At 37.2% G+C, this 13,734-nt stretch overlaps 1 protein-coding gene across 1 annotated transcript in view; it reads left to right on the forward strand.

The window, feature by feature from the left end:
* The window catches only part of HOMER1 (homer scaffold protein 1), a 66,345-nt gene extending 52,611 nt beyond the window's left edge, over positions 1–13,734 (forward strand). The window contains exons 6-8 of the mRNA XM_010725516.3: positions 5,203–5,313; positions 6,785–6,865; positions 10,644–13,734. Coding sequence (XP_010723818.1) covers positions 5,203–5,313; positions 6,785–6,865; positions 10,644–10,832 — 381 coding nt within the window. The 3' untranslated portion in view covers positions 10,833–13,734. The remainder of the gene's footprint in view (positions 1–5,202; positions 5,314–6,784; positions 6,866–10,643) is intronic.

Genomic DNA, 13,734 nt, shown 5'->3' on the forward strand with positions numbered 1-13,734 from the left:
TTTTCCTTTTTTCTGCATTTTCATATTTCTTAGATTCAAAAATCTTCCCAGAGTTTTTATTCTTGAAAGCTATATGAGATTGTTCTTTATGATTGGCTTACTTGCATGTTGTTCTCCATCGTATTGTCCACCATGAAGAACTGAGAAACTTCTTGTGCAAAAATTATGTGAAACTGTTATTCCAAGTATTGCTGAGACACACAATATCATTTTTCTTCTCATTGTGAAAAGTAGAGGGCTCTTTTTCCTTTGTAAAGGCTCATCTTCAATTATTGATGGAATAATATTATCACAGTTGCAGTTCCGATCCATTAGGGGATGTAACTCAACCAGCTAAAAATACATAAGGAATACTTAAACTACACATGAATATTCTGCTGTTTCTGCACTATAGCCTGGGTTAGTAGACCTTGGATATTGTGTTCCACAATAAATACAAATAACAAAAACATATTTAGAAAGAACATTAAAGACTGTCATAGTATCTGTAAAACAAACTAAAGCAACACTGGAAATTTATCTTAAGCTTTCTCTACATTTCTGTAATAGCTGAAATAATTTCTGTGAAGTTTAAGAAGAAATTCATGACCTACTGCTTCTAACTTTAAGATCCTGAATGGAAACTTCTGCTGATGGAGATCAGAAGAGTACATGGCTATATCAAGAAAGTGGTTTTAAAAAAAATGAGTCAACCTAAAGCAAATATAGCCCGGATTCATTCAGTCAGTAGTTGCTTTGGGAGGGTGGCCTCTTGAAATATTCCTGTAATTCCACTTCTTTGCCTCTGACCAAAATCTTCACTAGTTAAGCAGATATCTGTTTTGAGATTTGATACAGTCTCTTCATTTGGTTTCTTAGCGCTTTGATTTGGTTTGCTTCCTTGGAGTAGCTTGGTGCAGACACTGTCTTGAGCTCATATAAAATCTGTTCTCCCTTCTGTTAAATGGCCTCACTTCTGTCTTGCCAGCAGCTGAACACTACGATGAAAACTTTTGCCTTGTGTTCTCTGTTTGTAAGCTGTTGACAGTAGATCAAAATCCCTGGAAAAGTCTTGAATGGCCTCTGCAGAAAAGGCTCTATCAGAACAAGTTGTGTTTCTCATAGTTTAATGAGAAATACACTTGAGCTGGTGTATTTCTCATTAAACTATGCATTTAGGTATAATAATTTCCATTTAATAGAAAAATTATCCTATTAAATAGTCACCAAATAGCTCTTTCAGATCTTCCTTCTTTATGAGCTATGATTACCTCGGTGATAATGTAAAATACAGAACTAGGGGCTAAGAGCAATGTTCCTTTATTTATTTATGTATTTTGACTTTTGACTTTTTTCAGATATGCAGCCTTATGGTGGCAGAAAGAATTTTGTTTGATCTGTTATTGTTCAAAGACTTTTTTTTAAGTCTTTGTCAGAATTCAGAATACAGTCAGTATTCTGTACCAGAAACAAATTTTATTAAGTTGGTTAATGTTGCTTAATGTTACTGTGCAAAAGTTTGAATGATTGATTGTGCCTTGCTCTTAAATATGAAAAAAAATATGTAAGGAGATGTCCCCGAGCATAGCTATTGAGGGGGTCAGACTAAAATGTTTTACCATTCTTCTTTGCCTCTTAAATAGTTATTTTTAATGTTTCTTTGGACCAGTGATCACGAGGAAAAAAAATTCAATTTGAAACAAGGGAACTGAGCAAGTAAATGTTACCCAGATTTTTGCCTAGAGCTTTATCTTTTGTTACTTATGTTTTCAATCACATATGCTTTATATTGCACAGTTTTCCAACCCATCTTACTCTACGGATTTTTTAAAAGGTCATAAAATGATTTTCTTATGTAAAGGTACATTGAGGGTGAGAGCATCATGAAAATATTTGACATTTTTTCAGATTTGTATGGGAATAGGCATTTAAATAAGACTGATTAAAGTAACCATGTCATTTTAATTGTCCTTTTTTGTTGTTGTTGTTACTGTTTTTTCAAAAAACATTAAACAAAACAGTTGAACAATGCATTGTTTTCTTGCATAAGCAGTAAGAAATCACAGAATCACAGAAATGTGTTTTTGCCCAGGGAAAAACTGGACTAGAGTCCACATCATAGTCCCTTTAGTATGGGTAATTAATTGCTCTTTTGGGAGAGCCTGACAATTGGCAAGAAGATCTATATAGCAAACCCTACTCACTCAAGCAAAATCAGCTGTGTTTGCTTAAGTAATTTCAGAACGTGTCTTGAGTTGCCCAGAGCACACTGAGGAGTGTTCACCCAAGCCTTGTGGCCATAAATGGTCTCTTCCAGGCGGCATTTCCAGCTAGCAGCAATATAGGCAGCCAAGAACAGTAACGTTTTACCCACACCAGCTCATGGGAGGCACCGATGCACCCTTGCTTCTGGAGCGCTAGGAAGGTAGTTTGGGGATTGAGTTTTCTTCTGTCTTTCCTGCTGAGTGTGTAAATGAGTATTTACAGAATCACAGAATCATACCATTTGGACAGGATCTCTGAAGATCATCTAGTCCAACCTCTCTGCTAAAGCTGATTGTGTACAGATTGGAAGCAGACTGGAAAACAACCAGGCAGGTTTTGAGTATCTCCAGAGAAGAAGGCTCCGCAACTGCTTTCTGGGCAGTTGTTCCAGTGTTCTGCAATCCTCAAAATGAAGAAATTTTTCCTCATGCTCAGTTAGAACTTACTGTGTTTCAGTTTGTGCTCATTGCCCCTTGTTCTGTCAGTGGGCATCACCAAAAAAAGCCTGGCCCCGTTCCTCCCACTTTCTTCCCACTCTTTAGATTTCTGAGTGTTGAGAAGATACTCCCTCAGTCTTCTCTTCATCAAGCTGAACAATCCCAGGTCTCTCAGTCTTTCTTCATAAGGTAGATGCTCAAAGCCCCTCATCATATTTGTAGACCTCTTCTGGACTCTTTCTCTATCCTCCCTATTCTCCTTGATCCAAGGAGCTCAGAATTGGGCACAGTACTCTGGATGTGGCCTCACCACAAAGCAGGGGGGAAAGACCACTTCCATCAGCAGAAATGCTTGGAAACGTTCAACAGGTTCAACTTTGGAAGTGGTGGATGAGTTTGGCAGTTGTAGCAAAAGTTTAATATGAACTAGAGCTCAACATAAAGTATTAGTGGCAGGATTTATGCTAAGCCTAGGGCAGAAGTGTAGGAACGTGTAAACGTGTGGCAGCTCTACTAAATGGTGAATGATTCTTGACTGGGCAAGACCGTTAGCACCAAATATGACTTCAAAATGTATCCAGTTTTGAATGAGGGCCTGAACTAAATGAACAACCCTTCCAGCCTAACTTGTTCTATGACTTTGTCATTCTTGATGTGTTTACACAGAATAGTGTAAAACAGCATGTTAGTTCAGACACTCTTTACATATAGGTTTATCCCAGCGAGTGTGTTGCATTCTGATCATTTGTGTTTGTGTAATTATTGTAGTGAGCATTGTAACAGTTGCAATTGGTAGTAGTCAGAAAAAAATCTAAATGTATATAATTGTATGTAATTTTAGCAAACTGAGAAAATGATCTAAGACTGCAGTCATAATGCTCAGCTGCATATAAACCTGAATAAACTGTTGTTGCTGTTTTGTTATGAGTGCAGATATTTCTTTTGGGACCACTCTAGTAAATGAGATAATTCTTAGTTTATTCATGTTGGGGGTTGGGGTGTTGTCAAGCTATCTTCTCTCCCCTAATTTCCCTTATCCCTCCTAAGAATTGCTATAATTTTAGTGTCTCAACATCTATAAACCTGATGTGCAAAAATGCCAAATTACAGCTTTACAGGAGGAGAACCTAGATTAGCCATGACTGTTAACAGGGAAGGTTCATGCCCTGTGACTCAGAAGGGAAAAGCTGAGAGGGATTTTGTTTTAATTTTCTTCTATTTCAATCTTGGCTTTCTCTCAACTTCTCCCTGCACCCTGTAATCTCCATTTAAGCCTACAAACAATTCAGAATCTGAAATTACTGGCATGACAGTGGCTTCACTGGCATTCACTGATGATGGAGCATACTAATCTCCATTCCTCAAAAATCAGAGCAAGAAAATTGTCCTGAAGCATACCTGCCCACTGTCTGGGATCTGCTTTTCTTAGGAAGTTAAATTGAGACTTACAAGTTTATCTTGCCAAATTGGGTAGCATGGAAACATCCTTTCTTCTAAGATGTTTTTGAGGCAGATTTGTTCTGTAGTTAGATGATGCAACTTTATTCAAGACTATGTACTAAAGTTGATAGGCGTATATATTCTGAAAAAAAAGTGATTCGTTTATTAATTACATATATTTTTGACAATTTGTTATTTAACAGCAGGGTTTTGGTGCAGATACCCGTGCAGACATGTGGTGTGAGAGTTCTCTATCCATAATTCGAGAGGTCTGTGAACAAAGACTTTCTGTTGTAGGCTCTGTTTTATTTCTTTGGTGCTTTTTTTTTTGTCGGTTTCTATGAGTGGCAGGATGTTTACATCTCTTGAATCAAAGAAGTAAAATGGAAAGGTTATATACCATTGCAAAGTGTCTTATCCAAGGACAGATAGAAAATGCTGCCTGCTAATAAAGAGGAGCTGCACCAAACCAAAAAGTGCCATTAGCTGTTGGCTTTGTGACTGTGAGATGAGATCTGAATCAAGAGGATGCAAGAAGTTGGCAGCTGTACATTGGCAGCTGAATGTCTGCTATTATATTTGAAGTAGCATCAGAGAATGAGGCTGTGAAATGTTAATTGGCTTGCTAAGAAGGGAGGGAACATTGTTGCTTAGTTGATGAAGACGCTGAAACATTAAAAAATGTCAGATGGAGAGGTAAGTTAAATGGACAGATCTGTGTTTACTTATCTAGACATTACTGTTTCTGAAACAGTAATAAAGCTTCTTCTATAGTAAGTATTACTTTTAATTAATGTTAAATTAATTAATGTTAAATCAATTAATTTTTAATTAATGTTAAATTAGCCTGCACATGTTAAATTTATTGTTTCCAAGTTATTGTAGTAAACATGGTAGCCATTTTCTGCAAAAATGTTTTTTGAGGAATTTTATGCAGGCTTTATAAGAATATCTTCATCACATAAGTCACCCAGAATTAGGAGTGATAATATTTCAAATGCAGCCGTTTATGCAAAGAAGTAATGTACCTTGAAACTGTTGCAGTTAATTTTGTATATGTTACTACTAATTATTTCAACAGGTGACTGAGCTAGAGTGTGTAAGCAGCCAAGCCAATGCAGTCCACACACATAAAACAGAATTAAACCAGACCATACAGGAATTAGAATCTACACTGAAGAAGAAAGAAGAGGTATTTGCTAATATTTATTTATTTATTGTAACATCATTTCTAAAGATTTTGGATATTAATCTTGGAGTGACTGGTAAACACTGTTATTTCCTATGGATGTTAAAAAGTTAAAATAATTGTTTAGCTGGTTTGAAAAAAATATATATTTTTTTATTATATAATTGCAGTTGAACGTAGAGCTGGGCATCTGAAGAAAAAAAAAATGTATTATCTTTTTTCCTTTGTGGTATTTCTGAGATCTTTCTTTGCAAAAATAAATCTAGGTTGTGGTAGAAGTGGTTTCTTAAGAGCAGTTATCATCACACTGATGCTATGAACACTTAGTAAGAAAGAAAACAGTCATAAGCATGCTTTCTTTTTCTAGAGAGAGGGATTTGGAGCAAGAAATAGATCAATGCTCTTTTCAGACCAATCTGTTTTTCAAGCTATATTAATATAGCTGACTTTTATGATCCCTAAGATCAGCCCTTCAAAGCAAGTCAAATCTCCAGCCAGTAACAGGAATGATATTTCTTTGTGCTAGACCCATCACCTGGAAAATGGAAGAGATTGGAATAAGACCTATACAAACATGGGTCCTAGACAAAAGCAGATTTATGCTATAGAATGATTGAGAATCAGCCCTTTTAGGATAGAAAAAAGGTGGAAGGAGCCTCATATGATGGTTTGTTTGCCCTGTTCAAGACCAAATTCTTTGAGCCCTCTATGAAAGACAAAGCTTGCACTGGTATGGGTTTTCGGAGATCCAGTGTGACCTTCAGAGTCTTGCCTCCAGCAGAGTTTGGGGCTGTCGTTAGCTCCTTCTGAGGAGGAAGCAGGAGAGAGGCTCCTTGGAGTAAACAGAATATCCTCCCAAAATGGAAGAAAACCTTTTTCAGGCTCCCTCAAACTTGAGATTAACCTTACGTTGGTAATGTTTCCCATTTTGGTGCCCATCCATGCTCTTTCAAATTATGCTGAGATGCTGAATGCAAAGACCTCTTTGCAAAAGAAAAGCAAGTACAGCCCTCTGTTTAAAAGTATATGTTAGCTTCAAGTTTCTTCTAGAAATCAATGTCCAAAGCAGGCAGTTTTTTTTGACGTAATAAAATACAGATGAAAATTGGATTTTTCTCATGAAAAAATGAGGGGGGAAGTTGAATTCTAGCAGAGCATGAAGTAAACAATTTTCAACTGCAAGAACCTTTAATACTCTAAGAGAAAAATTGTTTCATCTTCTGAAGCAGAAGAGGCTTGGACTTATGTAACAAAGAAAATACTTATTACTGTTGTTTATTCACAACTGAATAGCCTTTTTAGGATTATGATTCAGGAATATTGAGAGCATGGCTTATTTAACATGGCAGTAGCCAGTTGCCCATTTTGGTACTTTTGCTACGGCTTATTCAAGAGAAGAAGAAGAAGTCAACTTACCTGCACTGAAGCCAAACCATATAGTGTCTTGTTAAAGGGATTGTTTGTTTTCCTTTAGGAAATCGAAAGATTGAAACAAGAAATTGACAATGCCAGAGAACTCCAGGCACAGAGGGATTCTTTGACCCAGAAGTTACAGGTGAGCTATAGTGCATCATCTTCGTTTAGGTAGAAGGGCAAAATGGTCTTCAAGTGAGCAGATTACATCAGCAATTTATGCTGTATTGGTTGAAGCTGCCAGATAAATCTGTAAATGGTGGGTCAGGATGATCCTTGGGAATTTATCCCACAATTTCCACCTGCAATAAAATATTACATTTTTCCTGAGGGAACTGACCCAAATTCCATTTAGAACACCACAGATCTCCACCCAACTCTGGAGCCGAAATGAATTTGAATTCAGACTTCAGAATTTTGATACAACTGGAAACTTGAGCATTAAATAGTTCCAAATTCAAAGCGCTAAATTTGACCATCACTGTTCCTTGTACACCTTGACCCAAATCACACTATCTGCAAGCTCCATCAAGCTGTACGCAGCTAAGTGATCATTAAATAAGTATCCTTTGAAATACATTATATGAATTGGAACTTTCTTGAATCTCATTTTTAACCTACAGAATAAACCGTATAAGAATGAAAGTACTTTATTCATTTTCCTCCATCCTTTCTTTTTTTTTTTAAAGTGTGTTATTAGGATGTTACTTTGAAGACTGTTTTTAGTACATCTGTTCCACTATTCCAAAAATTATTGCTGAGTTTAGACTAAGCATAAGAATTTTCTGAAAAGGAACTTATCTGAGAGACTTAAAAAAGAGACAGTAATGAAAGTTAGAAATCACTCTTGTATGTAATAGTATCACTATGAGATCTCATGACAAGTAGTAATGAGTTGGAAAGCAGCTATCCTTAGTAAGCAGAATAATGAGAAACTAGTTAAAGATTAAAGATGTCTTAGAATTAAAGAATGCTACGTCTTTATTAAAAATTATAAAGTTTGCAGCAATTTTTTGTATATGCATATCTTCACTTAACAAGTAGATTCATTATGTATGTGTCCATATGTCACTTTGCAGGTGATCAGTTTCTTAAAATAGTTATACATGATTCTATTGAAATGAGTTTAAAGCTGTCTTAAGATCTCAGATAAAAGTTGCTGTTCTTCAGGTTCAAGCTTGTTGCTGACCAGATGCAGCTCTTTTAAAAGATCTTGAATCTTTGCTTACTGCAGCACTTCCCCTGCTTTGATAGTAACAGCCTTCTCTGAATCCTTCACCCTACGTCTGTGATGTCACAGAGAAATGGTGTTTTCATCCATAGCCCCAGACTGCCTATCCCACATGTGTTAATATAGTAGACCTGTTGTCTGGATGGATGTTTCTAGAGTCTGTATCTGTTCATCATACTCTTTTCTCTTCTGATTTATGTTTTCCCCTCTTGTGTTCATAAATGGATTACATAACTAATTGGAATGCAGCCTGTATGAAAAGCACTGTCCAAAAATTATTATTTCAAGTTATTTTGCATTTCTGACACACCTGTATCATCGAATTAATTAGAAATCAACCATAGGCAAATTTCAGTAAGTACCAATATGCTGTCGCTGTGAAGGGTAAATATCAGGGCCCTTGTTACGTAACAATTTCATTAGTTAAGACACATGAATGAGTCACAACGAGTGTGACTCTCATGATAAGTGAGGATATCTTTATTACTGTGCCTGATCGCTGAGTATAGCTGTTGTATATGGTCTGAATATTTTATTCTGATCCTTTCTCTGATTTCCCCAAGAGATCCATGCAGTGCAAAAAACAAACATGACTTCTTAACAGTTTATTTATTTTCTAAAAGGAAATAATATATGAAAAGATATTATGTCTTCTGTAAGAGCATCTAAAGACAATGTCCAGAGCCTGAATAGATCATCAGTGTCAGTTTATTGTCAGCTAGGATTAACTGCATACAAAGGGAAATTATACAACTATGGGAACAGATTGTATTACGTGGATACCTCTCCACTTCTTCCATTAAAAAGGAATAGTTTTGAGGAAAACTGATTTGCAGTGGGAGGCTGCACATTAGCAGGACGTGAATTCTCAATTCAGTATTGTTATAAAAATCACTAATACTAATCCAGGCTAAAGATGTGTGGGGATCAGAAATAACAGTTGGGAAGTAATGTTTTTCAGAAATTAATTGCAAAAGGCTTGCTCAGTCAGTTCTGCATGAGCTCTGGGTAGGACTGTGCCATCCCAGCAGAGCCAAGAGGACGCTGAATTCCCTGGCTCACCCTGGACATGGCTGCTTGGCTTCAGGCTGCTGAGCCATCACACAGCACCACATGGCACAGTCCTCTCCAGAGCTTGGTCTGCGGGGCGAGTGCAGGACAACCTGCAGGGGGTGTCGGTGTTGGCTGGGTGACAGTCAGCTCTTTTGTTTCTGACAGCTATGAGGTAGCTAGTCATTACCTAAGCACACATCAGTCTTTTTCAGTTGGTTTCCTTTAATCCTTTGGCAACCGTATTGATCTGTGTCAAATGGATTAAAATAATTTTCATGCTGGCAGCAAGGGGTAATTCCTGTCACCCGTGCCGTTCAAGACCAGTGGCCAAAATTCTGTTGCAGAATCACATAATTGTAGGGATTGGAAGAGGCCTCTGGAGATCACCTAGTGCGGTGCCCTGCTATTGCAGGTTCCCTACAGCCAGTTGCACATGTAGGTGCCCCATGAGGGTTTTGAGTAGCTCAGGAGAGTTTTAAAATCTTTGTTAACTTGCCACTTTACAGAGGAGCAGTGAGCAAGGTATTCCAGTTACAAGGAGATGAGACTAGAGGTCCTGAGCTCAACAGAGCTGTCCATGCCTGGGGCTCTGCCTTCCATCCCTGTGGCACTTGGAGAGCTTTGAGGGCAACAGAGGAATAGCAGTGGAAGCAGTGGGAGGTGGGAGGGCAGGAAGAGAAGTTTGCTGCTGGCAGAGGCTGCTGTGGGGTGCCAGGCCTCCCTCCCTAAGATTGGGTGAAATGGGTTGGTCTGAAAGCTCCGAGCAGCTCTGCTAAAGCTTTGTGCTGCAAAGCTGCTGTAAAGAAAGGAGGTGTTTTAAAAATGTTAGCGTACGTAAGTACTAATTCAGAATGCACTTTTCTAGAAATGGCTGCTCAAGGTGCATTAAGTACACTGTTCCTGTGCTGCCTGCAGAAGTGGTTTCCATAGCTAAAATTAAGAAATTCATCAGGAATGTATAAGACGTGCAGTGAATGAGACGGAGCAGCATGCTGTTGCAAAGTGTTGTACTCTAGCAAAGAGAGATGAGAGGGCCCCGGTGTGTGCTGGGTGAAGAGCTCATCTGCGCGGCACCATACTGTGCTTGTGGGAGGCTGTTCCAGGTCACAGCTTGCGCTCGTGTTTTTAAATATGCTACAAGTGATTTCACCTTGATCAGTCCTGCTAGTTTTTATTCCAGTCTTAATTTTTAGTGTGAAAAGGCATGCAACATGAGACAGAAGTTAGGCGGTACTCCTCGCAACACAAAGCAGTGACCAGGTTGAGCTTCTGTGCGAGGCCACCTCCTGGGGACTCTGCCCTGGAGCAGGTTAAGTAAGGGGACCTGAAAAGCCATTTTCACTAAGTGCCGTATTTCCAAATTTTAAAATGATAACTGAACGTAACACATTGTATGCCAACAAAATTTTATTCCTCTCCAGAAGTGTCTGTCCTTCAGATGAATTACTAAAAAAAATGAAAGAAAGTTTAGGTATTCAGTCCTAATGGAAATGTCAGTTCTGGTTTTAGTACTACAGAAACTTTAAAGGATTGCAGATTGTTCTGAAAACAAAAGTAGCTCGTGAATACCAGGAGGAGGTTTGACTGCTTTCTGTTCGTAGACAATACATTAACATGTTATGTATTTTCTCTGAAGGAGGTAGAAATTCGAAACAAAGACCTGGAAGGCCAGCTGTCTGACCTAGAGCAACGTCTGGAGAAAAGTCAGAATGAGCAAGAAGCTTTTCGCAATAACTTGAAGACACTTTTAGAAATTCTTGACGGAAAAATATTTGAACTAACAGAATTACGAGATAACTTGGCCAAGCTAATAGAATGCAGCTAAAGAAAATGGGATTTCAGTGCCAATCAGCTTAAAGATGCACTGTCTCTCTTCATAGGACTTTGTTGGGCTCTGCATCAAAGTTGCACAAAATTAGAAATGCTCCTCTGAGAGGGTTTGTTTTAAATTTGAGTCATATTTCAATGTAAAATTCAGAACTCAGCTTGTAGCTAGCTGAAGAGAAAAAAAAACAAACAAAAAGCTTGAATTACAAATTACCTCCTTGTACTTTATTGGCCATAGATAACTTGAATGGTATTAACACTAATTGAATGCAATCCTTTTCTAATTATCGGTGATGGAAGAATTACCAGTGTCCCAGATCACATCCCTTTTTTGTGAAAGACACAGTATAGGTTATCTTCTGTTTTATTTATTTAATATATTTAATTGCTATGTTTTGTGCAAGAACTTTGTGATGACAGCCCTGTATTTTGTTGTTAATAATTTCTCAGGATTCTTTGCGCTGTGGAAAAACAGTGCCATTACCAATTTATTCTTGCCAGGAGTGAGAGAGAGTTGCATCTTTAGTTGAAACAAAGTTCCTAGTTGCTTGTGTGAAGTTCTTCTTTTGGGGTATTTCAGTTGGTTGGTCAGCTGGTTTTTGTTTGTTTGTTTGTTTTTTTAATCTATATATATACTGGGATATACCGTATTTCTTTATGGAGCTTACTCTGGTGTTCTACAGTATTGTCCACTGTAAGGTTTACATTATCATATGAATTCCATGTAATTACAGTGAGATACTATCTTCCACTAAATCTGTATGTTGAAGCCAACCAATGATGGCAGGTGAGTCCCCGAGGAAAAAAAGGAAAAAAAAAAAGAAAAAAAAGAAAATGAGAATTTTAAATGTAGGATTTGACATGCACAGATAACGAGAAATAGCTAGTCATTTGTTGTCTGGCCTTGCTACATATATCAAATACCTATGTCAAATTAACTGTTAGCCTGTTCTGCAGGAGACTTTTTCAGAATGTCGCATGAATTTCAGATTTTGTGAATAATGGCTTATAGGGAGCAGTATTTATTATAGACTGCATTAAGGGCAAGAGATGTTGCAAGGGACTACTTGGACACTGAACTTGTCCAGCCAAGAAGGGTGTTTGTAAAAGTCTTGCTGTCACAACAAGTTGAAATGGAGACGTGTTTACTCTTTTATGGGTCTTCATATCACATCCTTACTGAAACAACACCAGACAATATTCACAACTGTTAACAAAAAGCTTAAAAACAGGAGATAATTAATCCAGTTATCCTCAATGAGCAGGTTTTAAAGTTGTTTTGAGGATGTTTTAACAGACTTTTGGCAACCACACATTTCTTTATATAATAGATTTACTTAAAAACAACCACAACAAAACCACCTCCGAAAGGTAAGCCAAGTGTGACGTGTCTTGCTTCAAAGTACATTCTTGCCATAAATTAATTGCTTGTAATTTTGAAGAGGGCTTTTTTAAAATGTATGAATGAGTGTCAGACTTCAGAGTTGAAAGATGCACTGTTTGCTCCCCAAGTTTATTTGAATGTTAAACATGAAATCTAGCTGCTTATAAATTTGTACAACATAATTTTCTCCATTTAGAGACTGCTACTGAAAACTAGAAAAGATAAGTTTGTTTTTGTGTGTACTGTATGTCTATACCATATAATACACACAGGTTCTCATTTATATTAGAAATACATGCTTTATTTCTAAAATACTGTTTTTTTCTCTTTACCAGTGATTTATCAGGTGTCCCCTGACTAGTCAGGAAAGTGGTTTAGGTCAAATGCTAAACCGTCATGTATTATACTGTATGTAATGTACACAATGTTTAAGTTTTATCCATATTTTTAGGGTATTTTCTCACCTATTTTATTTATTGATGGGGTGGAGGAGCTTGATTCAGTGTGCTACTGGTTGAAAACTTTGTGATGAGCTACATGTTTTTCTTTCAGTGATTTTAGGCAGTGATGTGTACATCTTCATCAGGTCCACATGAGCAAGTATCACAAGATTTCAATTTAACTGGGGATGTTTGGGCCCGATTTTCCTGTCACTTGTGCTGCTGTAAACCAGATGCGTCCCTGATGTGGTGTCAGCAACGTTTAGCTGGCATAACATTGGAGGAAATGCAAGGAGAATCTGGCCCGTTAATTATTGCTCAGTGGACATAATAAGGATGAAGAAAGAATAAAAACATTAGAAACTTGATGATGGAATAAATGTAATATTATTTTTAATGATATTATTATTGACATTTTTAAAGATATGATGTCATTTACATATGGGAAAATAGTGGACAGAAATACTTCCACTTAAATTTTGTGAATATGTGTGGTACATGAGTATTTCTATGTATACGTACACACACATATGTATATAAAGAACATGAAAAAATTTAGATGTGCACATTTTTAATATTTTCCTATTGAAATTAAATTTTAAATTGGAAATTGATATTTGAGAATTTCTTTTCTCATTCAGTAGATATGCTTCATTTCATTTTTTACAATTACTGAGGGCTGCACCTTTGAATTCCCAAACAGTTGTCAAACATGAAATGGGATAAGGTGGACTTACGTGCACATATAAATAAAATCTGAATGCTATGAGTATTTTTAATGTTTATTTACAATAGGTGGGTGTTTAGAATTTGAAACCTGAAGTTCATTCATAGGTGGTTATGCCTACTGTAGCCTCTCCAATTCTGTGTCAAGATAATAGTTTGCCTCTTTGAAACGTGACTTTTCCCAGGTAGAGGTATTATGAATTGTGTCTATCTTTGATGAAACTATGGGAATTCGTGTACCTGAAAACACTGTTGAGTACTACAGGTTGAAAAACGAACGTGATCTTGTACAGGAGAGGCGAGCAGCCACATTGCATAAACTTTGTTAAATGGCAACTATAGTCTTGTTA

This window comes from Meleagris gallopavo, chromosome Z, assembly GCF_000146605.3.
Source record: "Meleagris gallopavo isolate NT-WF06-2002-E0010 breed Aviagen turkey brand Nicholas breeding stock chromosome Z, Turkey_5.1, whole genome shotgun sequence".
Taxonomy (NCBI): Eukaryota; Metazoa; Chordata; class Aves; order Galliformes; family Phasianidae; genus Meleagris; species Meleagris gallopavo.